General features: G+C 38.8%; 3 protein-coding genes across 9 annotated transcripts; 1 reads left to right on the top strand and 2 right to left on the bottom strand.

Moving 5' to 3' along the window:
- Positions 1 to 19: 19 nt before the first annotated feature.
- Positions 20 to 4446, bottom strand: LOC131944546 (uncharacterized). Of its 2 annotated transcripts, none has more exons than XM_059305219.1 (4): positions 4298 to 4446; positions 2364 to 2569; positions 1304 to 1489; positions 20 to 1135 (listed from the first exon to the last, which is right to left on the bottom strand). In XM_059305219.1, exons 2-4 carry the CDS (start codon positions 2524 to 2526, stop codon positions 159 to 161), a joined length of 1326 nt encoding a protein of 441 aa, XP_059161202.1. In that variant the 5' UTR covers positions 2527 to 2569; positions 4298 to 4446; the 3' UTR covers positions 20 to 158. The 2 variants fall into 2 exon arrangements, with proteins under 2 accessions (XP_059161202.1, XP_059161203.1); XM_059305220.1 differs by having other exon boundaries at positions 4335 to 4446.
- Positions 4447 to 4658: 212 nt separating this feature from the next.
- Positions 4659 to 20971, top strand: LOC131944567 (pre-mRNA 3'-end-processing factor FIP1). Of its 4 annotated transcripts, none has more exons than XM_059305253.1 (17): positions 4659 to 4731; positions 6361 to 6406; positions 6629 to 6671; positions 7450 to 7589; positions 7682 to 7737; positions 8378 to 8509; positions 10736 to 10869; positions 11835 to 11862; positions 12668 to 12830; positions 13027 to 13097; positions 13407 to 13451; positions 16623 to 16755; positions 18443 to 18463; positions 19057 to 19128; positions 19270 to 19503; positions 20529 to 20702; positions 20744 to 20971. In XM_059305253.1, the coding sequence occupies exons 1-16, from the start codon at positions 4662 to 4664 to the stop codon at positions 20674 to 20676; spliced, it is 1536 nt and encodes a 511-aa protein (XP_059161236.1). In that variant the 5' UTR covers positions 4659 to 4661; the 3' UTR covers positions 20677 to 20702; positions 20744 to 20971. The 4 variants fall into 4 exon arrangements, with proteins under 4 accessions (XP_059161236.1, XP_059161233.1, XP_059161235.1 ...); XM_059305250.1 differs by having other exon boundaries at positions 20526 to 20702; XM_059305252.1 differs by lacking the exon at positions 18443 to 18463 and adding an exon at positions 17481 to 17498 and having other exon boundaries at positions 20526 to 20702.
- Positions 20972 to 21047: 76 nt separating this feature from the next.
- On the bottom strand, positions 21048 to 27195 carry LOC131944581 (uncharacterized). Of its 3 annotated transcripts, none has more exons than XM_059305269.1 (8): positions 27148 to 27195; positions 24985 to 26488; positions 24533 to 24796; positions 23937 to 24062; positions 23618 to 23787; positions 22375 to 22697; positions 21557 to 21803; positions 21048 to 21396 (listed from the first exon to the last, which is right to left on the bottom strand). In XM_059305269.1, the coding sequence occupies exons 2-8, from the start codon at positions 26326 to 26328 to the stop codon at positions 21096 to 21098; spliced, it is 2775 nt and encodes a 924-aa protein (XP_059161252.1). In that variant the 5' UTR covers positions 26329 to 26488; positions 27148 to 27195; the 3' UTR covers positions 21048 to 21095. The 3 variants fall into 3 exon arrangements, with proteins under 3 accessions (XP_059161252.1, XP_059161251.1, XP_059161253.1); XM_059305268.1 differs by lacking the exon at positions 27148 to 27195 and adding an exon at positions 27118 to 27145; XM_059305270.1 differs by lacking the exon at positions 27148 to 27195 and adding an exon at positions 27091 to 27124.
- Positions 27196 to 27666: the final 471 nt, after the last annotated feature.

The raw sequence follows: 27666 nt of genomic DNA, 5'->3' as shown, positions 1-27666 counted from the left end.
ATTCATTACCTGAATTTAAAAAAAAAACAACAAGAAAAATTTGCTTATTTATGATGAAAAATGTGGCTTCATTTTTTTTTCTTACTTTGTCCAGACATTAAAAATATACACCAAGACACAAACACATAAACGAAACAAAAACATGAAGATTCAAATGTTTAGAAATATTTGTACAACAAAAGGTTGATCATCTTTTGTGGGATATTTTGTAAGCGCTGAATTTTCCTGATGGGGGTGCTGGCCAAGATGGCGTCCCTGCATAGCTCCTGTAGAGAAAACACCCTCGGGATCCTCCACAGACGCAGTTGTCCGTCACACGTTGTGCTGGCCAGGTGCTCACCATTCTGAGAGAAGCTGAGATGAAGGATTGTGGGATACCCGCGCTGGATTCTCTGGGTCTGCTCCTGGCACAACACGGACATGTCAATGCTGTGGAACACATTCTGATTCTCAGAGTCATAGACAACGATGTCAAAGTTGTGGAAACCTACAGCAATCAGCTGACCATCCCGACTGTAGTTCAGACAGTCGACGTCCTCATCCGTCTCAAAAGATGAGAGAACCTCAGCAGTGGAGATGTTCAGTGTGTGAACAAATCTGTTTTTTGTGGCCACTGTCAGGACTTCAAAAGCAAATTGTGGGTTGAAATCAAAAGCTAACGGAGACGAGAGGTTCTCATCTAGCAGGTCAGGGCAGATGGTCAGATACTTCGCCAGTGTGGTGGCCCTGACAGTGAACAGTATACCTTGAGAACCACTGACAGCCAGTAGTCTTGAGTTAGGGGAAAATTTACAAGCAACGTTGTCCGTCCGATTTCTGGAGGGAATAAATCCTTGACAGATCTGTCGACATCGCATGCTTGCGTTGGTTTGGATGCCAGAATCAAGTTCATAGAGTTCCAGAAAAAAATCCAGAGTCCCCCGCTTCAAGCATGCCAGGCTGATACCATTGTTGGCCACAGAGCAGTAGACATGGACAGCGTTGGCCAGGTCACGGCTGCGTGTGTACACAGGGTCGCCATTGTTGGCCATCACCACGGCCTCACCGGTCCCACAGTAGGCCACCATCTCACCCAGGGGATGCGGCACCACATTGGGCAACACTGTGCTGTTGGTGCGGCTAAATATGGTGCATTCTAGTTAGAGCAGAAAATAAATGGTTTACATTAAATGTTAAATGGCTGCTATATCTTTCAATTATTTTTTTCACTTCAATTCGTACTCAATTTAACTATGAACTTAAATTAACTTAAAAAATGATTAGCAACTTAGTTTCAAACCAATCAAAGTTTGGTCAAACTCACGGACATCATCAGGAGCAAGTAAGTTGTACTGAAGAACTCGGCCGTTCATGGCGTTGGGAACAGGCGTCCATGTTTGACCAGGACGAGGATGGTAAGCCGAGGATGTGGCATACAAAGTGTTGTCTTTAAATGGAACAAACTCAGCATCACACCACCAGAACCAGGTGCCATCATCAACCCCTCGTCCTATTCAGCAAAGTTTATAAACAACTGATTGATAGCATCTAATTAAATATTAATTATTATTAACTAATACAACATATTGAAAGTCGATACTTTTCAATTTTTCAATTCAGTGTATTGAGATTGCATTTAATTATTTAATAGTTTAAATGTAAATCTAGTTTTTCAGACTGGTGTGAATTAAAACTCATTTAATAATTAGTTTTAACTTTGCTCCTCTGCTGAATAAAGACAATGCAATTTTTATTTTAAGTTGAAACTGATGTAAGTTCAAATGTGTATACACTCAATTAATCACTTAATTTATCAATTAATTTCTACAACCAACAACTTTAAAATTAAGAAGGCGCAACTTTCTAAATATAAGTTTGAACATAAGGTTGCTTTTTAATGAGATGTTCTAAGTGTAAATCAGGCTGAAAGACAGGCTATACTACATGCTGGTAGTCACAGCAGTTTTAAATGGAAGAAGCTGAGCAGGCGAGTGTCATGGGTAGTGGGAAATCTGGACACCCTAAAAGAACTTTAGAAACTTATAAACTAGCGGTCATTGTCAGGATGTCGTGGGCTTATGGTCACTCTGAAAACAACAAACACTAGTGGACATTCTAAGAACTTAACAGGCCAATCATTCTGAGAATCTCATTAATTAATGGTAACTATTAGTATTTAACATTTAACAGGATATATTATATAATATAGACTAATGACTATTCTCAATGATATTAAGAATATAGATTATAGATCCTCTGGATTTGTATGTTCTTCATAAAAACTCTGATAATTAACCATTATGGTCAGTTATCCTATAAACTTTACATAATTGAATACATCTATTATTTGAGCATCTTGGCATATATACCATTGATGAACTTACTTAATTTTTCAGGTAGAATGTGAAAGCCAGACACTAGCCCATCATCTCCAGCTGGCCAAATGTCTTTAGGAAAGGGAATGTAAGGGGACACAGGATAGCAGCAGTCAGACAGAGACTGTATGCTTAAAATTTCTTTAATCCGCAATGAAGGTCCGACTCCCATGATAGATTAAGCCGTCAGTGAGTTCAACTCATGTTGTAGATATCTGAAGTAGAGTTTATCATATTGTTATGTGCACATAAATTATGCTAAATGTCAGAGTTAGATTGACTGGTGTAGTTGTAGTTACCTTTTGGTGTGGTTGTAGTTACCTTTTGGTGTGGTTGTAGTTACCTTTTGGTGTGGTTGTAGTTACCTTTTGGTGTGGTTGTAGTTACCTTTTTGATGTGGTTGTAGCTACCTTTTGGTGTGGTTGTAGTTACTTTTTGGTGTGGTTGTAGTTACCTTTTGGTGTGGTTGAAAATATTTTTTACTAAAAAGTTTCATATTAATTTAGTCGTAACATTTTCTTGACAAACTCCAACTGAGCTAACAGTTTAAAAAAGATGTTTTGATTGGCCAATGAATCAGTACATACATTTTGCACAATCCACCAACTAAAGTTTCTGTATATTGTATTTGTAAGAAGTCTGTTATAACCCACATGCATTTCAGTAATAGATTCAAACACATTGTGTATAATTAATTTAGTTACTTAGTTTTTTTCTTGATTACATGGAGTTTCTTTTTCACCAAAACACTGAAACTGTACAAAAGTGATACTAAAAAAAAGCATTAAATTTTAATTTTATGATATATTTTAATAAAACACTGCCATAATGTCTTTAATATTCTCAATTTCTTTGTGGTCATAAATAGATCATAGGAAATGTTCTTTTGGCCATCATGATATAGACAATGGACTTAATTTATAATAAAACAAGACCAAAACAAATAGCTGTTTTTTTTTTTAAATCACACTTTTGGGGGTCTTTAATACATAAAGTCACACTTTTTTTGATGATTTGTACCCTCCTCCCCATCGCTAAACAATGTCATAAAAAGTCAGCCACCTCCTCTCCCTTAAATTGACATCATACCTTAGCCTACAACCCCCCTCAAAATTTCAGTTTTTTTTTTTTAAAAAAAACATAGATTTCTTTCAAAAATAATTACTGAGCTAGATCTAGGTCAAAATAGAGTATATTGATCAATTTCTAATAAGCTGACAATTTTAAAAAAAAAAAACAGCTTTCTAAAACTCTAATTAACAGTTATAATTTATAATTCAGCTTCTAACATTACTTTAAAAAAAAAAGATGTCAAACTTTCTTAACCCTAACCCTTCCTTGTAGGAGTGTGACGTCATTTATGGACTACCCCTTGGGATGATTTTTATCTCCCCCTCCCCTTTCTAACAACAAGGCATTCGAAACTAGGAATACTATTTAAATTAGTGACAATGTCACTCTCTTCCTCACTAGTAGTCTAATACTTACAAATTAGAATAGTTGCTATGTATTAGGCCTATGTAGATCTAGTATTAAGATTCCATATTCAGTGCATGCGAGTATGATCAGTATGCATATTTTATAATTTATAACAATCACAAAAAGCAATGGCATCAGAGGGGTTTGAATATTTATTTTAATTGTTTTGTACTAAAAAACATTTTTTATAGTTAAGTCAATATTGCAATAATCAATAGTTAATTTAAGTAATTATTGACTATTGTACTGTAGTATTGGCAATACTAATACTAGTCAATTCAGAATCAATATTATACAAAACAAAATATAATAGATCTAGATTCTAGATCTATGACTATATATTATATAATATCAATATGTGAATGTTCAGTCCTTAAAAAAAACTAAGAGTGTAGTTAAGAGTAAGACTTAAGTCCACTACTTTATTAAATAAACCAAATATATAATTTGAAATGTAAACTCACACATACTACTAACTTAATCCACTATACTAAACAATACTTGTCTGTAGAATGATCTGTATTGGTCGGCATTCCTAAATTCAAATGAAGATTTTTATAATTGTTTGTATCAATAAGAAGATTTTACGGTCAATAGTATGTCCACCATTGTTGTCATTAACGACAAATATTTATAAATTATAACCTGCACATACTACTAATAATATTTAAGCTACTTACAAATTCGTTAGTTTTATTTACTAAATAAAACAAAAAAAAATACGTAAGGAACACCGTTTTGTAGGTAACATAATATTTAATTCTAAATCATTATTGATACGAAACTAAAGCTGGAGAGGTAAATCTAAATCTAGAGATATTTTTACAAATGGCTGCCGCAGAGGTAGCGGTAACTCCTACAGTGGGAGCCGAAGACGATGAAGATTGGTTGTATGGGGGTAAAAAAAATTTTTTGCAGTTACTGATTGCAGATTTATAAACACCATTTGGAATCTAATACCATCGTATAAAATTAATTTTCGGAGCTGGCCTTAAAAATTTTTACATGACGTCTCGGAGAACCCGACCATCAGATTTAAATTTCAAAATCAAAATGACTTGCACACCATCATTATTCATTAATCATTTGGCAATTTCTAAAATTAAAAAAATACTAAAATTATGTTTCAAAATTAGATCTAGAATCTAGTCTAGATCTAGACTTCTTAATTAGATTCTAGATCTAGATTCTGGATCTACTGCTGTTGCATTACATATGATATTAAAGCATACATTATTTTAAATAAATGCACATGTTTAAAAAAAGGCAGATGTTATCCGGAAAAAGATGCGCAATGGAGAGAAACTACGACTTGCCATCGCGGCGATGTTTTTGATGGTACTGCGCATGCGTGTGTTTACAACCGCAGAACCCTATACTAACACCAACCCTAGCCCTAATCCTATCCCTAACCCTCATTCTAACCCTAGCCATAGGTCACTGCGCATGCGCAGAGCTATCTTTTGCCGACTAAGTGGAGACGTTGGGGAGAAAAATCTTCCGAGTAGTCACTTCGTTAAAAAAATAATTTAAAGTAGGCCTAGGCCTAAGTGAAAGTGGTAAGCCTAAAAATAAAATCTACTTCTAGAATCTAGCAGTTTACCCCTTAATGATCATGTGCTAAAGAAAAAATTGTTGGCCTAATTATTTGTTTTTGTTTAGTTAGGCCTAGATCTATTAAAAAGGGTGTGAAAATCCCCGGTGACATGTCATTTTTGTTTTATATTTTATTCCCACCCGACAGTTAGACTGGGTGCAGGGTAAAATGTGAAGATGACTGTGACAATTGTACCACCTCCAAGTTCTTAGCTACAAATTATTTACGATGAACTTTGATGCAGACTAAAATTTTATTATCATAAATTCCCATATATATATTTCAAATTCAATGAATCTGATTTTGCGATTTTTACTAAACCCTAAATGTTGACTTTGTATACTGCTATTTGAAACAGCTTAACATGCAGATGATAATTTACTTTTTTAATATTTTGTTGACCAGCAAACAATTCATTACTTAATCACTTAATGTAAAAATGTACTATCGTATAGGCTAAATTTTATCTTTTCATGTTCATTTAATTTTATATCAGTCAAAAATTTCCTGCTCATGTATCTATTTCTCGATTCCTTTAATATTGATATTTTCACAAAAAAGGTATGGACGATATGTTGAGTCATCCCTTTGAAAGCCGGTCAGAAAATCCCCCGGCCTGGCCTTAACCAACCGGCCTCAACTCTTAACCAATTGGCGGGGTTGTTGCATTGAGTTGAATATAAACTCAATCAAAAATATAAACAATCTCCTCACAGTGACCCCTCACAACATCAGCCAAAACAAACTTACAACAAACAACAAGTCTTGCAAAGTTATCTTGCCATTGACTGGTGGTTTTGCTAATATTATCATCTCACATTTTCAAAAAGGCGTCCTATCTAATTGCAAAAAAAACAGTGTTGATCGTCAGTAATTATTATTAGTCTTCTGTCATTGGATGATATTGATAACATACAATTTTAATTGCAGGTGAAGATAAAGACAAAAAGCCAAATATTGAAGAATTGGAAGAAAGGTTTGATTTTTATATGTTCTTCTCATTAGCCATTGTATTATTTATTTTAGATTTAGTTTGTTGGAAGTAAATTTTCATGTCTATTTAAAGTACTTTATTATTATTATGGACACTGAAATTTTAAATATGGGGTAGGTTTTGTGTTTTTCTAATTTATTTTGCTCAGTCTTTTTAAACATGTTACATTTTTTAATGTAAATTATTCCTAACTTGTTTTTGCAGTGTTAACCAACAGAAAGATGTGGAGAAAGAAGGTGTAGAGGTGGTAAGTTATACCTTGGCTTATGTGATGTTCTCATCATGTTGAAACTGTCAGTGAGTCAAGTTAGGTGAGACAGTGTCACATTAATGTATCAAACTGACACAAACACTGTCAGTTATAGAGGACACGTGTAACTACACACAGATATAAAATTACAAGATAGAATGAAATATTACAGGCTGAGTACACCACACTAACCTGTCATTCTCAAAGGGATGTTACAGTTTTGCAGTAATCTAGATTAGACACTTTTTAACCCCAATAATGACTTTAATACCTGGGCCCTGCCCTTCAACCAGATTATTTCCCTTGATAGAGTGGTGTGAAAAATTTTTGTTTTCAAACTTTGTCAGGACTCTGGGCTTGACCCAAACTTGATGTAACAGTTGACTGCCTGGTGCTCAACATTTTTTTCTGTATTGGGGTGCTGTCTGTGATCCTGACAATTAAATAACTGGTTAAGAAAGAAAGTTTTAGAAGGAATTTCATTTATAGCACTCCTTGTTATTACTCTAGTTATTTTTTTAGTATATTATCGTTTTCTAAATTTACTAAATAGTTTGCCATGTATTTGATTTGTCTGTGTCTATTTTCTTGTTTGAATGTATTTGTTGGATATTGTGTGCACCTGATAGTGTTGGATATTGTGTGCATCTGATAGTGTTGGATATTGTATGCACCTGATAGTGTTGGATATTGTGTGCACCTGATAGTGTTGGATAGTGTGTGCACCTGATAGTGTTGGGTATTGTGTGCATCTGATACTGTGTGGTATTGACAGGAACTTGCTGCAGAAGATGCAGAACAAGAAAAGAAGGAGCCAACAGAAGCAGCAGCTGGTGATGAAGATGATGATGAGGACGATGATGATGACAATGTTCAGGTTACCATTGGAGACATCAGAACTTGGACTGGGACAGAGTAAGTCAAGATTGCACATCACAAACATACATTTTCCTGACAAATGGAAACTTTTTCAACAATGTCAATTTTCTTTGATTATTTTTTTCTAGGGCAGCGCCAAGAAATTTATTTAAAAGTGGACAAAATTACCAGAAAAGTGCAGCAGGTGAGAGAAAATTTTGAAGTTCCTCCAACTGAGCTGAGTGTATCCTACCCCAGTCCTTTAGCTGAGTGTATCCTACCCCAGTCCTTTAGGTGCGTGTATCCTACCCCAGTCCTTTAGCTGATTTTATCCTACCCCAGTCCTTTAGCTGATTTTATCCTACCCCAGTCCTTTAGCTGAGTGTATCCTATCCCAGCCTTTAGCTGATTTTATCCTACCCCAGTCCTTTAGCTGATTTTATCCTACCCCAGTCCTTTAGCTGATTTTATCCTACCCCAGTCCTTTAGCTGAGTGTATCCTACCCCAGTCCTTTAGCTGATTTTATCCTACCCCAGTCCTTTAGCTGATTTTATCCTACCCCAGTCCTTTAGCTGATTTTATCCTACCCCAGTCCTTTAGCTGAGTGTATCCTACCCCAGTCCTTTAGCTGATTTTATCCTACCCCAGTCCTTTAGCTGATTTTATCCTACCCCAGTCCTTTAGCTGATTTTATCCTACCCCAGTCCTTTAGCTGAGTGTATTTTGAAGTTCCTTCCATTCTGTTATCTGTAGCAATGTATAAATAGAAATGAATGTTGATTATTGGTCTAGACTCGCTATTAAGATGTTGTACTGTATGTTAATCCAATGGTTTTCATCTCAGCTGCTCCTGCTAAGCCAGCACCCACAACTAAAGGCCTGGACATTGAAGCTGTTGGCACCATCAATGGCACTCCTGTGTATGATTTTGACTTGAACACACTCAGCACAGAGGATATGCCATGGAGGAAACCAGGTACACATATTTACTCCAGTAACAGCTTATTTATTTATAAAATCAAAATGGTTCTTTCCCCTACATTTGATCTGTGGAGCAATTTATAGTTTAAAAGTTTTGTGTGTGACGAGTGAATGGTGTCAGATGTAACAAGGGACTGACTGCGTTGTGTGACAAGTGAATGGTGTCAGATGTAACTAGAGACTGACTGCGTTGTGTGACAAGTGAATGGTGTCAGATGTAACTAGGGACTGACTGCGTTGTGTGACAAGTGAATGGTGTCAGATGTAACTAGGGACTGACTGCGTTGTGTGACGAGTGAATGATGTCAGATGTAACTAGAGACTGACTGCGTTGTGTGACGATTGAATGATGTCAGATGTAACTAGGGACTGACTGCGTTGTGTACGAGTGAATGATGTCAGATGTAACTAGGGACTGACTGCGTTGTGTGATGAGTGAATGATGTCAGATGTAACTAGGGACTGACTGCGTTGTGTGACGAGTGAATGATGTCAGATGTAACTAGAGACTGACTGCGTTGTGTGACGAGTGAATGATGTCAGATGTAACTAGGGACTGACTGCGTTGTGTGACGAGTGAATGATGTCAGATGTAACTAGAGACTGACTGCGTTGTGTGACGAGTGAATGATGTCAGATGTAACTAGGGACTGAGTGCGTTGTGTGACGAGTGAATGATGTCAGATGTAACTAGAGACTGACTGCGTTGTGTGACGAGTGAATGATGTCAGATGTAACTAGGGACTGACTGGGTTGTGTGGCGAGTGAATGATGTCAGATGTAACTAGGGACTGACTGCGTTGTGTGACGAGTGAATGATGTCAGATGTAACTAGGGACTGACTGGGTTGTGTGGCGAGTGATTGATGTCAGATGTAACTAGGGACTGACTGTGTTGTGTGACGATTGAATGATGTCAGATGTAACTAGGGACTGACTGCGTTGTGTGACGAGTGAATGATGTCAGATGTAACTAGAGACTGACTGTGTTGTGTGACGATTGAATGATGTCAGATGTAACTAGGGACTGAGTGCGTTGTGTGACGAGTGAATGATGTCAGATGTAACTAGAGACTGACTGCGTTGTGTGACGAGTGAATGATGTCAGATGTAACTAGGGACTGACTGGGTTGTGTGGCGAGTGAATGATGTCAGATGTAACTAGGGACTGACTGCGTTGTGTGACGAGTGAATGATGTCAGATGTAACTAGGGACTGACTGGGTTGTGTGGCGAGTGATTGATGTCAGATGTAACTAGGGACTGACTGTGTTGTGTGACGATTGAATGATGTCAGATGTAACTAGGGACTGACTGCGTTGTGTGACGAGTGAATGATGTCAGATGTAACTAGAGACTGACTGTGTTGTGTGACGATTGAATGATGTCAGATGTAACTAGGGACTGACTGTGTTGTGTGACGAGTGAATGATGTCAGATGTAACTAGGGACTGACTGGGTTGTGTGGCGAGTGAATGATGTCAGATGTAACTAGGGACTGACTGGGTTGTGTGGCGAGTGAATGATGTCAGATGTAACTAGGGACTGACTGCGTTGTGTGACGAGTGAATGGTGTCAGATGTAACTAGAGACTGACTGCGTTGTGTGACGAGTGAATGATGTCAGATGTAACTAGAGACTGACTGGGTTGTGTGGCGAGTGAATGATGTCAGATGTAACAAGGGACTGACTGTGTTGTGTGACGAGTGAATGATGTCAGATGTAACTAGAGACTGACTGCGTTGTGTGACGATTGAATGATGTCAGATGTAACTAGGGACTGACTGTGTTGTGTGACGAGTGAATGATGTCAGATGTAACTAGGGACTGACTGGGTTGTGTGGCGAGTGAATGATGTCAGATGTAACTAGGGACTGACTGCGTTGTGTGACGAGTGAATGATGTCAGATGTAACTAGGGACTGACTGCGTTGTGTGACGAGTGAATGATGTCAGATGTAACTAGGGACTGACTGCGTTGTGTGAGGAGTGAATGATGTCAGATGTAACTAGGGACTGACTGCGTTGTGTGACGAGTGAATGACAGATGTAACTAGGGACTGACTGGGTTGTGTGGCGAGTGAATGATGTCAGATGTAACTAGGGACTGACTGTGTTGTGTGACGAGTGAATGATGTCAGATGTAACTAGGGACTGACTGGGTTGTGTGGCGAGTGAATGATGTCAGATGTAACTAGGGACTGACCGCGTTGTGTTGGACCAGGTGCTGACATCACAGACTACTTCAACTACGGCTTCACTGAGGAGAGCTGGAAGGCTTACTGTGAGAAACAGAAGGTCCTCCGGGCTGAAGCTACAGGAGGAATTTCTGTCATCTCCACATCAGCTCCCAGATATGTAAGGCACATTTCCCATGATCCCCCAGTTAGCTAAATAATTTGTGAGACACATTTTATTTCCCATGATTCCCCAGTCAGCTAAATAATTTGTGAGACACATTTTATTTCCCATGATCCCCCAGTCAGCTAAATAATTTGTAGAGCACATTTTATTTATGTTTACCTGTAATTTTGTGAGACACATTTTATTTGTGTTTACCTGTAATTTTGTGAGACAGATTTTTTTTGTCTGTAAAACAAGCCTTGTGCTATCACTATCTTAAATAGCTGGCTATTTATCAAGTTATTTCATCAGTTTAACTGACAGCTAAGGGGTCGGCGTGGTCGAGTCGGTAAAGCTCATGTTTGCTAAACCGAAAAAGTCTCGAGTTCGAACCCTCGGGCAGATGAGGCTCGTTAGCTGGGGACAGCTACTCTTCTAGGAGAGACAACTCCAAAATCAAACAACTGCTGCCTTGTAGCTTGTTCTTGGTTGGACAAAGGCTATGGAAGCAAATCCAAAAAGAAAAGCAGGCTGAAATTGGAGTCAATGGCCTCAATGGCGCATAACCAGTTGACACGTAACGCTTAATTGTGTTGGAGGCGTGGTCGAGTCGGCAAAAAGCTCATGGTTGATAAATTCGAAAAAGTCTCGAGTTCAAACCCACTGGCAGATAAATCTCGATCCCCTTCAACACTAATAATTAAGAACGAAGAAGAAGAAGACTGACAGCTAGGATCCTTTTTCTTAAATATATTTAAAAGATTTTTTTAAAAGTACAGTTCCCATTTCAGACCTTACTATAGTAGCCCTACAAAAAATTTCAATGGTACAAGCCACATTTTCTTACTCCAGCGTAGGTGACTAAAAAAAGAAAAAAGTTATTTAGTTTATTGAGCCACCATGTCAGATATAACGGCTCTGTAATGTATGAAAATGTCATCCGTCTGTCTGTCTCTAACATCTGGCACCTTTTGTTTCAGGCTAACCCCATTCTGTCCTCTCTACCTGGTGAGTCAGTCTTGTTCACTCAACTATTTTTGTACAGGCTCTTACATACAATGTCAACACTTAAGTGGACTGAGCTAGTTCAGTTGTTATTATATTACAAGCCTGTTGGTGTTACAGACGTGTTGTTGGTGTTACAGACGTGTTGTTGCTGTTACAGATGTGTTGTTGCTGTTACAGATGTGTTGTTGCTGTTACAGATGTGTTGTTGCTGTTACAGATGTGTTGTTGCTGTTACAGATGTGTTGTTGCTGTTACAGATGTGTTGTTGCTGTTACAGATGTGTTGTTGCTGTTACAGATGTGTTGTTGCTGTTACAGATGTGTTGTTGCTGTTACAGATGTGTTGTTGCTGTTACAGATGTGTTGTTAGTGTTACAGTGATACAGATGTGTTGTTGCTATAAAATTGTTGGTGTTATAGATGTGTTATTGGTGTTACAGATGTGTTGTTGGTGTTACAGATGTGTTGTTGGTGTTACAGACGTGTTGTTGCTGTTACAGATGTGTTGTTGCTGTTACAGATGTGTTGTTAGTGTTACAGTGATACAGATGTGTTGTTGCTATAAAATTGTTGGTGTTATAGATGTGTTATTGGTGTTACAGATGTGTTGTTGGTGTTACAGATGTGTTGTTGGTGTTACAGACGTGTTGTTGGTGTTACAGATGTGTTGTTGGTGTTACAGACGTGTTGTTGGTGTTACAGATGTGTTGTTGCTGTTACAGATGTGTTGTTAGTGTTACAGATGTGTTGTTGCTAAAAATTGTTGCATGTTACAGATGTGTTGCTATAAAATTGTTATTTTTCAGACAAATTAATCCTGCCATCTCAGACGTCGTCCATTAGCACCATCAACTCCAACAACAACTCCAGCGGTAACAGCAACATCATCACAATAGGGGTCATAGGTGGCAGCACCAGCAGACGTAAGGATGACTCCAGCCATGATACGCCTATTCAAGTGGGAAACTTGTAAGGCTGCAGTTAACTATGTACTGGTTGCACACGTTAACTTTGTACTGGTACCATGTACGGATGTATTGGGCTGTACCACATACATATGTATTGGGCTGTACCACATATGACTGTTGATGCAACCCTCTGTTTTTAATATGTTAGATCTGGCCTTGCTTTCATGTCTTTAACCAAATGTTTTGTACACTTCCAGCAACAGAAATATTCCAATGAACTTCAGTCAGCCTCCCCCTGCCCTCCCCAACACATCCATACCTCCACCTGGTAAGATTCTTATCTGCTTAACCCTTTACTGCCCACACATTCACTTTATTAGAGAAAAAGTCAGTGTTTCAGACTTTTAAAAATAAATAAATAAGAAAAATATCTCAGCTATGTTTGATTGTAAATGCATAATGATTGACACTAAAAATATTTTAAAATCCACCTAATTAAATTGTTATAAATTAGTATACATTACAATTTTCTTGTTGAAATTCTTGACTTGTATTTTATGTACTTGAAGAAGTTGATCACTCATTAAATACCATCTGACCACCCATCACTAACTGTTTCTTTCTGTCATGACCACAGGTTTGGCCCTGCCATCATTTACTGCACCTCCACCTTCATTTGAATGTAAGATTTTTTTTTTTTGCCATTATTTAAGTTACTGGTTCATTTGAATGTAAGATTTTTTTTGCCATTATTTAAGTTACCGGTTCCTTTAAATGACTTTTATCAGGGCTTGTAAATGAGCCTGGGGACAGCAGTGGTATCACTAGGGATCCTCCATTTATAACATCCACACACAAATATAAATTTTAAACCTTCTGTTAGTACCTAAAATGTTTTTCTTCTATCCAGCATTCTACCACCCCACCACCATTCTGTTAGTACCTAAAATGTTTTTCTTCTATCCAGCATTCTACCACCCCACCACCATTCTGTTAGTACCTAAAATGTTTTTCTTCTATCCAGCATTCTACCACCCCACCACCATTCTGTTAGTACCTAAAATGTTTTTCTTCTATCCAGCATTCTACCACCCCACCACCATTCTGTTAGTACCTAAAATGTTTTTCTTCTATCCAGCATTCTACCACCCCACCACCATTCTGTTAGTACCTAAAATGTTTTTCTTCTATCCAGCATTCTACCACCCCACCACCATTCTGTTAGTACCTAAAATGTTTTTCTTCTATCCAGCATTCTACCACCCCACCACCATTCTGTTAGTACCTAAAATGTTTTTCTTCTATCCAGCATTTTACCACCCCACCACCATTCTGTTAGTACCTAAAATGTTTTTCTTCTATCCAGCATTCTACCACCCCACCACCATTCTGTTAGTACCTAAAATGTTTTTCTTCTATCCAGCATTCTACCACCCCACCACCATTCTGTTAGTACCTAAAATGTTTTTCTTCTATCCAGCATTCTACCACCCCACCACCATTCTGTTAGTACCTAAAATGTTTTTCTTCTATCCAGCATTCTACCACCCCACCACCATTCTGTTAGTACCTAAAATGTTTTTTTCTTCTATCCAGCATTCTACCACCCCACCACCATTCTGTTAGTACCTAAAATGTTTTTCTTCTATCCAGCATTCTACCACCCCACCACCATTCTGTTAGTACCTAAAATGTTTTTCTTCTATCCAGCATTCTACCACCCCACCACCATTCTGTTAGTACCTAAAATGTTTTTCTTCTATCCAGCATTCTACCACCCCACCACCATTCTGTTAGTACCTAAAATGTTTTTTTCTTCTATCCAGCATTCTACCACCCCACCACCATTCTGTTAGTACCTAAAATGTTTTTCTTCTATCCAGCATTCTACCACCCCACCACCATTCTGTTAGTACCTAAAATGTTTTTCTTCTATCCAGCATTTTACCACCCCACCACCATTCTGTTAGTACCTAAAATGTTTTTCTTCTATCCAGCATTCTACCACCCCACCACCATTCTGTTAGTACCTAAAATGTTTTTCTTCTATCCAGCATTCTACCACCCCACCACCATTCTGTTAGTACCTAAAATGTTTTTTTCTTCTATCCAGCATTCTACCACCCCACCACCATTCTGTTAGTACCTAAAATGTTTTTTTCTTCTATCCAGCATTCTACCACCCCACCACCATTCTGTTAGTACCTAAAATGTTTTTCTTCTATCCAGCATTCTACCACCCCACCACCATTCTGTTAGTACCTAAAATGTTTTTTTCTTCTATCCAGCCTTCTACCACCCCACCACCATTCTGTTAGTACCTAAAATGTTTTTCTTCTATCCAGCATTCTACCACCCCACCACCATTCTGTTAGTACCTAAAATGTTTTTTTCTTCTATCCAGCCTTCTACCACCCCACCACCATTCTGTTAGTACCTAAAATGTTTTTTTCTTCTATCCAGCATTCTACCACCCCACCACCATTCTGTTAGTACCTAAAATGTTTTTTCTTCTATCCAGCATTCTACCACCCCACCACCATTCTGTTAGTACCTAAAATGTTTTTCTTCTATCCAGCATTCTACCACCCCACCACCATTCTGTTAGTACCTAAAATGTTTTTTTCTTCTATCCAGCATTCTACCACCCCACCACCATTCTGTTAGTACCTAAAATGTTTTTTCTTCTATCCAGCATTCTACCACCCCACCACCATTCTGTTAGTACCTAAAATGTTTTTCTTCTATCCAGCATTTTACCACCCCACCACCATTCTGTTAGTACCTAAAATGTTTTTTTCTTCTATCCAGCATTTTACCACCCCACCACCATTCTGTTAGTACCTAAAATGTTTTTTTCTTCTATCCAGCATTCTACCACCCCACCACCATTCTGTTAGTACCTAAAATGTTTTTCTTCTATCCAGCATTTTACCACCCCACCACCATTCTGTTAGTACCTAAAATGTTTTTTTCTTCTATCCAGCATTTTACCACCCCACCACCATTCTGTTAGTACCTAAAATGTTTTTTTCTTCTATCCAGCATTCTACCACCCCACCACCATTCTGTTAGTACCTAAAATGTTTTTCTTCTATCCAGCATTCTACCACCCCACCACCATTCTGTTAGTACCTAAAATGTTTTTCTTCTATCCAGCATTCTACCACCCCACCACCATTCTGTTAGTACCTAAAATGTTTTTCTTCTATCCAGCATTCTACCACCCCACCACCATTCTGTTAGTACCTAAAATGTTTTTTTCTTCTATACAGCATTCTACCACCCCACCACCATTCTGTTAGTACCTAAAATGTTTTTTTCTTCTATCCAGCATTCTACCACCCCACCACCATTCTGTTAGTACCTAAAATGTTTTTTTCTTCTATCCAGCATTCTACCACCCCACCACCATTCTGTTAGTACCTAAAATGTTTTTCTTCTATCCAGCATTCTACCACCCCACCACCATTCTGTTAGTACCTAAAATGTTTTTCTTCTATCCAGCATTCTACCACCCCACCACCATTCTGTTAGTACCTAAAATGTTTTTCTTCTATCCAGCATTTTACCACCCCACCACCATTCTGTTAGTACCTAAAATGTTTTTTCTTCTATCCAGCATTCTACCACCCCACCACCATTCTGTTAGTACCTAAAATGTTTTTCTTCTATCCAGCATTTTACCACCCCACCACCATTCTGTTAGTACCTAAAATGTTTTTTCTTCTATCCAGCATTCTACCACCCCACCACCATTCTGTTAGTACCTAAAATGTTTTTTCTTCTATCCAGCATTCTACCACCCCACCACCATTCTGTTAGTACCTAAAATGTTTTTTCTTCTATCCAGCATTCTACCACCCCACCACCATTCCACCACAGGGACCAGCCACATATGGTGGAGCCTTTCCACCAAACTTCCCTCCACCATTTGGTGATCCACATCCACCACCTGTCTCCACACAACCACAATGGGAGAACAGGTAAAGTCTTGTCTTGGTCTGATGTTTATATTGTCTTGGTCTACTGGCTGTCTTGTTTTTGTCTTATGTAATATTTTTTTTGCCACTAGCTGTACCTGTATACTTTTATATGCCTTTAGCTGTTTTGTAATTTTTTATAAGCTTTTAGCTGTGTAGTAATGTTTTTGTGAATGTTTAAAGCTGTTATGTTAGCTGTGTTGTAATGTTTTTTTTTATGCTTTTAGCTGTGTAGTAATGTTTTTGTGAATGTTTAAAGCTGTTATGTTAGCTGTGTTGTAATGTTTTTTTTTATGCTTTTAGCTGTGTAGTAATGTTTTTGTGAATGTTTAAAGCTGTTATGTTAGCTGTGTAGTGTTTTTTTATGCTTTTAGCCGTGTAGTAATGTCTAAAGCTGTGTAATAATATATTAGTGTATATCTATACCTGTGTATTAATAGATTAGTGTGTATATCTATAGCTGTGTAGTAATAGACTTTTGTTTGGCTATAGCTGTGTAGTAATGTTTTTTTATGCTTTTAGCTGTGTAGTAATATATTTGTGAATATCTAAAGCTGTTATCCCTATAGCTGTGTAGTAATATATTAGTGTATATCTATAGCTGTTATCCCTATAGCTGTGTAGTAATATATTAGTGTATATCTATAGCTGTTATCCCTATAGATTGTGTAGTAATATATTAGTGTATATCTATAGCTGTGTAGTAATAGATTTTTGTTTGCCACTAGGCGGGGTAGAAGAGCAAGGTGAGTTGTTTCCTTCTTGCTTGTCTCCACTAGCATAAGTGGTGACCACACCAGGTTGACCTGTGGTGACCCCACTTATCTGACTGGTGGTGACTCCACTGGTTTGACCTGTGGTGACCCCACTGGTTTGACCTGTGGTGACCCCACTGGTTTGACCTGTGGTGACCCCACTAGGTTGACCTGTGGTGACCCCACTAGTTTGATCTGTGGTGACCCCACTAGTTTGACCTGTGGTGACCCCACTAGTTTGACCTGTGATGACCCCACTGGTTTGACCTGTGGTGACCCCCACTAGTTTGACCTGTGGTGACTCCACTGGTTTGATTGGTGGTGACCCCACTAGTTTGACCTGTGGTGACCCCACTGGTTTGACCTGTGGTGACCCCACTAGTTTGACCTGTGGTGACTCCACTGGTTTGATTGGTGGTGACCCCACTAGTTTGACCTGTGGTGACCCCACTGGTTTGACCTGTGGTGACCCCACTAGTTTGACCTGTGGTGACCCCACTAGTTTGATCTGTGGTGACCCCACTAGTTTGACCTGTGGTGACCCCACTAGTTTGACCTGTGGTGACCCCACTGGTTTGACCTGTGGTGACCCCCACTAGTTTGACCTGTGGTGACTCCACTGGTTTGATTGGTGGTGACCCCACTAGTTTGACCTGTGGTGACCCCACTAGTTTGACCTGTGGTGACCCCACTGGTTTGATTGGTGGTGACCCCACTAGTTTGACCTGTGGTGACCCCACTGGTTTGACCTGTGGTGACCCCACTGGTTTGACCTGTGGTGACCCCACTGGTTTGACCTGTGGTGACCCCACTAGTTTGACCTGTGGTGACCCCACTAGTTTGACTGCTGGAGAGATTTTCCTTTGCCTGCCTGGGATGGTAGTTTCCTCTCTTGTTGACTGGTTTTTCCTTTGTTCAAAATTTTCTTGTTGTAGGGGAAGGCCAGCTCCTTGTGGGTAAGTCATGAGTTAGGTCAAGTTGACATTTAGATCATGTTGACATTTAGGTCATGTTGACATGTATCACCACTTGTTTGAAATCTGCCAACAGAAAGCTGCCATACAAAAACTGTAAAAACAAGACAGGGCTTGTTCTAATTGTTATCATTGATCCGGGACTGTAAACCTAACAAAAGTAATGTAGAGAAAAAAGTTAACTTTGTGGCACGTGTTCTCTGTTGGCAGCACTAGGTGTTGGTCTCCCTTGTTGGTTCATGTTTTCTCAGTTATATTCAAGTACATCACCCATCAAACATATGTTTTCTCAGTTATATTCAAGTACATCACCCATCAAACTTATGTTTTCTCAGTTATATTCCAGTACATCACTCATCAAACATATCCGTTTCTTTTAACTTGATTTTTAAAGTTTAACGTTGAAATTTGACATTCTTTTTTGACATACAACTTTTTAAAATTTTCTACATTAAAGTGGGTTTTTTTTTAAATTTCAAATTTTTTCGTGTAAAAGACAAGTGCATCAAGAAGTAAATGAGATTTTGTCTGGTGATTGGTTGGTTTGTTCATTTTTTTTTTCTGTACTCTCTCAGCTACCAGGACAGGTGGGACTCAGGGAGAAGGGACAGAGAGCGGAGCCCTCGCAGGGATGACTATGAGGAAAGGTATAGAGAAGTGTTGTGCTTTTTGAGGGGGGGGGGGGGTAGGTATAAAGCTGGTGTTTGTAATGTCTGGGGGGGGGGGGGTGGTATTATATGGAGCTGGGTGATGTAAATATGACTAACCATTTTAAAATTTTATTTCAGAATGTTTAGAGAGAGGGACAGAGATAGAGATCGTGACTGGGAGAGGGATAGAGAAAGGAGCAGAGATCGGGATAGGGATAGAGACAGGAGCAGGGACCGAGATAGGGATCGTGATAGAGACAGAGATCGAGACAGGGATAGAGATAGGTCAAGGTCACGAGACAAAGAATCTTCCAGGAATAGAGAATCTTCTAGAACAAAAGACAGAGAAGATAAGCACAAATCTTCACGCAGGTAGTCAGTCTAGTCTAGTCATGTAGCTTTAGTCAGTCTAGTCATGTAGCTTTAGTCAGTCTAGTCTAGTCATGTAGCTTTAGTCAGTCTAGTCTAGTCATGTAGCTTTAGTCAGTCTAGTCTAGTCATGTAGCTTTAGTCAGTCTAGTCTAGTCATGTAGCTTTAGTCAGTCTAGTCTAGTCATGTAGCTTTAGTCAGTCTAGTCTAGTCATGTAGCTTTAGTCAGTCTAGTCTAGTCGTGTAGCTTTAGTCAGTCTAGTCTAGTGGTGTAGCTTTAGTCAGTCTAGTCTAGTCATGTAGCTTTAGTCAGTCTAGTCTAGTGATGTAGCTTTAGTCAGTCTAGTCTAGTGATGTAGCATTAGTCAGTCTAGTCTAGTCATGTAGCTTTAGTCAGTCTAGTCTAGTCATGTAGCTTTAGTCAGTCAAGTCTAGTGATGTAGCTTTAGTCAGTCATGGTGTAGCTTTAGTCTGATTTAGTTTATCCTCCTGTTGTAGATTTAGTTAGTCTATCCTGTATGACACTAATGTTGTTGCTGTGTGACACTAATGTTGTTGTGTGACACTAATGTTGTTGTTGTTGTGTGACACTAATGTTATTGTTGTGTGACACTAATGTTGTTGTGTGCCACTAATGTTGTTGTTTTTGTGACACTAATGTTGTTGTTGTTGTGTGACACTAATGTTGTTGTTGTTGTGTGACACTAATGTTGTTGTTGTGTGACACTAATGTTGTTGTTGTGTGCCACTAATGTTGTTGTGTGACACTAATGTTGTTGTTGTGTGACACTAATGTTGTTGTTGTGTGACACTAATGTTGTTGTTTTTGTGACACTAATGTTGTTGTTGTGTGCCACTAATGTTGTTGTTGTGTGCCACTGATGTTGTTGTGTGCCACTAATGTTGTTGTGTGCCACTAATGTTGTTGTGTGACACTAATGTTGTTGTGTGCCACTAATGTTGTTGTTGTGTGCCACTGATGTTGTTGTGTGCCACTAATGTTGTTGTTGTGTACCAACTCCAGCAGGAAACACACCCGTGACAGAGACAGGGACGACTCAGACACAGAGTCTACCAGGAGTGGGGGCAAACACAAGAAGAGCAAGAGAAGGAAGGAGGACAGGAAGGAAGATGAGCCTGCAGCTGCTGCTGAAGAAGAAAAATCTAAAGACTAAACCAGGCAGGTGGAGCTAGCATTGACCTCTGTAACTTCTTAACCAGGCAGATGGAATTAGCATTGACTTGTCACTTTGGTTTTATCTCACTGCCAAATTTGGATCACCATACCATCCTCCAACACACTGGATGCTGCAGAATATCAGGCAGGGAGACAACTTGCTGGTTGTGTTGGTGGTCAAAGTTATCCCAAGATGTGTTGGTCATGTACATTGATAGTGTTCATTATTTTACATGTAAGCCATCCTTACATTATTGCCAATGCTGTTTATGATAAATACATTCATTACACTGTAGTTTTCTTTTTTGTTTCTAATTGCTGGGGGGGGGGGGGGGGGCGTAGAGAGAAAATGAAAAACTTTGAGAATAACAAAATGAGTTTATTGCCAACTTAAGCAGGCACAGGTTGTTTTGTATTTTAATCTTTGCTCTCCTCTCCTGCAAGTTTACATTTCTTGGTGGCCCTCTCCACCTCATCCCCACCTGACCTGGCTTGTGGTCGAGATAACTTGTTCCCTCTGGAGCTACTAAATGTGGGTGAACTTTGACCTTGAGTGTGAGCCAAGGTCTGCTGCAGCTGTCTGATCTGGTGGTCAATGTCCTGTAGTGTCCACTCCCTGATCAGCTGGTGGGGGTCAGGGGTGAGGGGTTGAAAGGTCACATCATCTGGTACCAGAGAGTACAGGAGCTTGACCATGAGCAACGCTTGGTACTCACATCTGTAGATGACATGCAGCATAACTGATAAACTATAGCAGACAGGTACATGCTGGTTACAGCAACGGATGCAAAATACAACTTAGAACATCTAGGTTAGCTGATGGGTTCAAGACTTTCCCCCGCCCACACACAAGCCTGAGGTTGTCTATAAGCTCTCACCTGCTGTAGATGACCAGATTTAAATGATGTTTGTCACATTGTTTCATCACTTGAACTCTGGCAAACCTCAGCTGCTGATTGGCTGTAAAGATGAACTGGTCAGCCCAGTCCAGCCAATGGAAGGACGGGTGTGTCTGCAGCTTGTGGGGGAGGTCACCCACAGAGCTAAACAGGCTGTGTACAGACAGGTGTGTTGGTACCTGGCAACAGTCTAGTGCCAGCAAGTCCTGACGTCTCATCTCCTCACCTGCTACAAAGTTTCAATGGGAGTTCAAGAAAGTTTTATAAATAGGTTTATAAATATTCAAACAGGAAGGGTCAAGTTTGTTGTGAACAAACTTGGTATTGAGTGAACAAACTTGGTACTGAATTAGGACATGATGGGACTGAGGTTTGGTTGGCAGCTTTCAGATTCTTTTGTATGCTTTCAAATTTGTGTGCACAGTTCAATAGTGCTTATTACATCTAATGGTAGAGGAACTATGCAACACTCTAGAGGTTTTTATAGAAATGAAGAGCTTATATTCTCTGTTTTAGATTACATTGCTTATTTCCTCAAATTTAACAAGAAAACTACGGTAAAACCAAAATCGCCTGTCATGACCATTCTATTATTAGACTGACCCCAACACTATATATAATCCATATTAAAAAATTATATTGTGCCATTTACACTACAAACGAAAAAAAGAAGAATACAGCTATCCTCGGTTCCCATCCGTAAATCTTGATCATTAGGGACTCAGCCACACACAGTTAGACCCAATAAGCACCATGGCAGTGTTCACCCTTAAATTATCTAAAAATAGATTTCTTACCTAACTCAGACTTGCCCAGACCAAGCGGCTGCTCTAGGCCAAATCTTTCTTGTATGACATCATCATCTGTCAGTTGGACGTCAGCAACGTATTGATGTGCAGACCACATGGTGGGGACTTCACCCACACCATACGTGACCACACAGTGAAACTTGGGAGCACAGAGAACCTGCGACAGACTCACGCAACATGTAACGTCCATAGACTGGCCTTGACCTAGGTGTGTGGGGGTCAGCCTGGATGTGTGGGAGTGGTGTGAGACTGACTCCACTAGGGCAGCATGTGACGCAGGGAGAAGAGTCAGGACAATGTCTGACACTGGCCTGTTAAACAAAAGTTGGATCAGGTGAGGTTTGTTGGTAAACACAACTGGTACAACACACTGGCTTGTTAAACATAAGTTGGATCAGGTGAGGTTTGTTGGTAAACACAACTGGTACAACACACTAGCTTGTTAAACAAAAGATGGTTCAGGTAAGGTTTGTTGGTAAACACAACTGGTACAACACACTAGCTTGTTAAACAAAAGTTGGATCAGGTGAGGTTTGTTGGTAAACACAACTGGTACAACACACTGGCTTGTTAAACATAAGTTGGATCAGGTGAGGTTTGTTGGTAAACACAATTGATTCAACAGTTGTTTCAATTTTAAAAAGTGCATTATTTTGTAATAAAACACACTCTTTATATTGTGTGCAATACATGCTTCACTAAGTTTAAATGTTTATTAGACCAAACATTACAAATAAAACATCCATAACATTGTTTTTATAGTTTTTGTAAAACAACAGAAATATTGTGTGTGAACTCTGAGTGTGTGAGTTTAAAATCAAATGAAGAGCACTTGGGAGCACCTACCACTGAGAGACATTCTGTATCCTAACTCCTACAAATTGTTGGAGTGTGTACCTACCACTGAGAGACATTCTGTATCCTAACTCCTACAAATTGTTGGAGTGTGTACCTACCACTGAGAGACATTCTGTATCCTAACTCCTACAAATTGTTGGAGTGTGTACCTACCACTGAGAGACATTCTGTATCCTAACTCCTACAAATTGTTGGAGTGTGTACCTACCACTGAGAGACATTCTGTATCCTAACTCCTACAAATTGTTGGAGTGTGTACCTACCACTGAGAGACATTCTGTATCCTAACTCCTACAAATTGTTGGAGTGTGTACCTACCACTGAGAGACATTCTGTATCCTAACTCCTACAAATTGTTGGAGTGTGTACCTACCACTGAGAGACATTCTGTATCCTAACTCCTACAATGAGAGAGTTCTCAAGAGTTCTGATCCAAGGTTCTCCACAATCCAGCATTTTCTCCTGGCCAATAGACTTGTACGGAAGGTTCCGGTGGATGGCGACAGACGTATGGGGCACAGACCCCAGGGGCACAAGGGGAGGCTAGAATTTTTTAAAGAGTTACGTCTAAATATGGAAGACTGACAATTTTATGGAAAAATAAAGTTTTAAATATTTTAGATTTTTTTTTACTTCTATTAACTGTGGTTATTAAAAATATCAACTTAATAATCAACCAAAAAGTAACTTACTAGACAAGAGCTCTTGCGTGTAAACTCTTCTAGCTGAAGTTTAGAAAAACTCTGCCACAGGTCACCAACAAACAACATTTTACTTTGGACTTCCAACTGGGCTTCTTGTAGTGACAGCTCATGGCTCTGGTAGATAGAAACTCAATTTTTTAAAATGATTTTACATGGCTCAGGTAGATGGAAACTCAATTTTTTAAAATGATTTTACATGGCTCTGGTAGATAGAAACTCAATTTTTTAAATGATTTTATGTCATTTTAACAAAAATAATCAAATCTTAGCATAGGTTGTAGTATGAAAATAATCAAATTTTACACTAGGTTGTAGTATGAAAATAATCAAATTTTAGACTAGGTTGTAGTATGGAAATAATCACATTTTAGTTTAGGTTCTAGTGTGAAAATAATCTAATTTTAGACTCCGCGTAGTGTGAAAATAATCAAATAACATCAGTGACACCAGCTTAAAAAAAGATGAGTGACGAGAGAAGAAAGACTTGAGTGAGAAAATTTTTTTTTAAAATTATAAATCAACCCCAGGGTCAACAGAATCAGATGACAACTATCTGGCCAGTATTACGTTTGTATGCCACGTACTTTATGCTGCAGAAGTAGAGAATGTGCTGCAAAATTTTGTTGCTCCGAGTTTTCAACATCTCTCAAATCATCAGATCTTGTTTCAAGTCCTGCTACTGCCTTTTCATCAATGTCATCCAGATCAACAGTTACCGTTCTTGACCTGTCAAGCAAGTGTTGGTTTCCTCCCTTGGATGAGAGAAGAACAAGCACTAACAGAGGGAACCCACAGGACTGGAGATCACAGCTGTGAATGGATGAAACAGATTGCCAGGTTTTTATCACCTGAAAGTTAAAAATAAAACTTACTAAAAAAAAATGCCAATTTAAAATAAAAGTGAAAATAAATGTTCAGAATTAAAATCTAATAAAATGTAGATTTTTTTTAAACACAGACTACCAACAGATAATATTGTAAAATAAATGTATGTGACATATAGTGAAAGAAAAAAATCTGGGAACTAAGTCTGTACCTGGTCTGTGTCCCAGCTGATCAAAAAACATTGGGTGTTGACCTGTATGGCGCTCACATCCCCGCTGTGGGCAGTACTGAAGTTCAGGATCTTCACAGAACACTCTCCCCACATCTCGTCTGTCCACTCCCCTGTCTCCAGCTGGTCAGTAATGCTGACACACCCTGACATGACACCACTGACAAAGTGGAGGACAAAGCCTGTCACTGTCAACATGGTCAGGGCTGTTTTGTTTCTACCGGCATCTCTCTGGCAGCAGGACGGCCAGAGTTTGATGGACTTGACAATCTGGGAGAAGTCTGAGACAAACAAGGCATCAAGAGAAATGTACTCTACTTCAAAGTGTTGACCTGTTTCCTTATCAGAAGACACAGGTGAAAACTTGCAGCAGAAACACTGGCGAGACTGTGTGGCAGCTAAAACAAGCAGGAAGACGCCATGTTGGTGCACACAGTGGAGGTCCATGACAGCCAGTTGTTGGGCTGGGGTCTCCCCCATGACAGCCAGTTGTTGGGCTGGGGTCTCCCCCATGACAGCCAGTTGTTGGGCTGGGGTCTCCCCCATGACAGCCAGTTGTTGGGCTGGGGTCTCCCCCATGACAGCCAGTTGTTGGGCTGGGGTCTCCCCCATGACAGCCAGTTGTTGGGCTGGGGTCTCCCCCATGACAGCCAGTTGTTGGGCTGGGGTCTCCCCAACAGGCAGCCTGAAGTCTTGGATCCTGGGTGTTGTGACACCTTGATGAAATATGTGAAGTGTCGATGTGGTTTCATCCACACACAACAGTTTAAATTCTGGGATAATTCCCACATGGCTGTTTAACAGGGAGCTGAATATGACAGGAAGTGAAAACTCCCGTAAAAATTCTAGACTAAAAGAAAACTGCGAGCTATGTTTATTCCCAGAGTCGTGCTGCGACACCCCAACTAAAAGTAAAATTTGTGTTCCTGGTTTCTTGCTGACCTTGCCAGGTTTTGAGGCAGTGACCTCTTGACCTTTGACAACAAAAACTGGAATTTCTTGGCCAAGTCCAGGGTCCAGTGAGAAACTCACAGACACCAACTCAAGGCAACTTTTGGAAAGGTGGCGTTTACAATAATCACACAGATTTAATGAAGTTTTTGAAAGGGCACAAGACTTTGAATAAACCTTCTGTTTACTTGTGTGGGATGGTTCTGATTTTCTGTCTAAATCATCCAGATCTGATGAGGAATCAGATGAAGCTGAGTTGAACTCTGTCTCAAGGTTCAACCACTGAAGGAGAAGGGATGTTTTTTTTAGAGCAACCAGAAACAGGTGTTTTCTCCAAGTAAAATAACACTGGGAATCATTTTTAACCACTTCCATTTTAGTCCAGTGACAAACAATATAAGATTGTGTCAAAAAGTTTGTGTGTCAAAAAGTTTGTGTGTCAAAAAGTTTGTGTGTCAAAAAGTTTGTGTGCTTGTGGCCATGTTACATGAGCAGACTAGTAGTTTGTATTCACCTCTGTCAGGCAGTCCCAGTTCTGGAAAATATGTTATTGTTATTGAGATTGAACATTCATATAGTAAGGCCATATTAGTATATATTAATATATAGTAGTAAGTACTTAGTAAGTAGTACATCACTATGACTACTAAGAGTGCTAAGACTCTACTCTAGCTAGACTAAGATTTTTAAGAAGTAAGAATAAGTTTAAGTTAGCCTTAGGATTTCATTTTGTCTTTAGCATTTTAGTCACATATTTAAATTAATAAATTTAGACTTAAACGACAAGGTTTCAATCTAGAAACTAAGTACTAAGTATAGTGACTTAGTGACTATAGATAAGATCATTAGAATCATCATAGATCTAAGTCTTAAGTTAAGAGTTAAGACTTATTATAAAAATGAAACAAGGAAACATTTTTGTATTTTAAAAAACATAAAATCCTCCTCAAATTGTGAAATAATAATTATTAAAATTAAAAATTAAAAAGCGAGTCACCTCGCTCCATTACATTTTACATGGTGTCAATACTCAATTCAGTTCTCACTCACGTGAGCACTGTAACGTACTACTCAACTACTATAACTTTATAACTTAGTAAACTCTAGATCTATACTATTAAGAATTAGATCTAGTACAGTAAGACTAAGAGTGGTGATGTTTACCGTCTACTCCTAACCAAGTTATTTACTTACAACTTTCGCTTTCACTAATCGTAAATTTATTTTTAACTCATGTTTCAGAAGATTTCCTTAGTCTTAAGGGAATTAACTTAGATCTATTACGTCCGCGTTTTCGAAAAAAAAAATTACTTAGTTGTTTCCCTTCGTCCATAAAAATTAAATCTGGCTTTTTAAAAAAAAATTACTTGGTTGTTTCCCTTTGACCATAAAAATTCAATCTGGCTTAAAAAATATTACTTGGTTGTTTCCCTTCGTTCCATAATTGTTGTTTTCATAAAAAAAAAATTAATTTTTTTTTTCAATTATGCCTATATAGTGGCAGTAAAATAAAATAACTAGAAAATCTTCAGAAAGTTAATATTTTAAAATCAATTTAATAAAAACTGCAAAAGCAGATATCTTAAAGTATTTCGTGTTGGGGTTTTTTAAAGGCTGGATTTTTATTTATTTTTATCAAGTTAGTAAATTGTAACCTGCTTTTCTCTTGAGTAAGCCAAACATTAATTGGCTGTAGAGAAACTCCGTGGTTGA

This window comes from Physella acuta, unplaced genomic scaffold (genome assembly GCF_028476545.2).
Source record: "Physella acuta isolate Inbredline_101_S28 unplaced genomic scaffold, ASM2847654v3 ptg000497l, whole genome shotgun sequence".
Lineage (NCBI taxonomy): Eukaryota > Metazoa > Mollusca > Gastropoda > Physidae > Physella > Physella acuta.
The sequence above is the reverse complement of the archived record's forward strand: the minus strand, read 5'-3'. Positions and strand labels throughout refer to the sequence as shown.

Excerpts from the sequence above, each read along its gene's own strand:
- LOC131944546 (XM_059305219.1), bottom strand. The coding sequence starts at position 2,526 with ATGGGAGTCGGACCTTCATTGCGGATTAAAGAAATTTTAAGCATACAG. Across the intron at positions 1,490-2,363 it reads CATTCTACCTGAAAAATTAA|GACGAGGGGTTGATGATGGC; the intron begins GTAAGTTCATCA and ends TTTGCTGAATAG. Across the intron at positions 1,136-1,303 it reads ACTTGCTCCTGATGATGTCC|AATGCACCATATTTAGCCGC; the intron begins GTGAGTTTGACC and ends TGCTCTAACTAG.
- LOC131944567 (XM_059305250.1), top strand. The coding sequence starts at position 4,662 with ATGGCTGCCGCAGAGGTAGCGGTAACTCCTACAGTGGGAGCCGAAGAC. Across the intron at positions 7,738-8,377 it reads TTACCAGAAAAGTGCAGCAG|CTGCTCCTGCTAAGCCAGCA; the intron begins GTGAGAGAAAAT and ends TTTTCATCTCAG. Across the intron at positions 11,863-12,667 it reads CATTCTGTCCTCTCTACCTG|ACAAATTAATCCTGCCATCT; the intron begins GTGAGTCAGTCT and ends GTTATTTTTCAG.
- LOC131944581 (XM_059305269.1), bottom strand. The coding sequence starts at position 26,328 with ATGGAAGTGGTTAAAAATGATTCCCAGTGTTATTTTACTTGGAGAAAA. Across the intron at positions 24,797-24,984 it reads TCAGCTGGGACACAGACCAG|GTGATAAAAACCTGGCAATC; the intron begins GTACAGACTTAG and ends TTTAACTTTCAG. Across the intron at positions 21,397-21,556 it reads AATCTGGTCATCTACAGCAG|ATGTGAGTACCAAGCGTTGC; the intron begins GTGAGAGCTTAT and ends TGTCATCTACAG.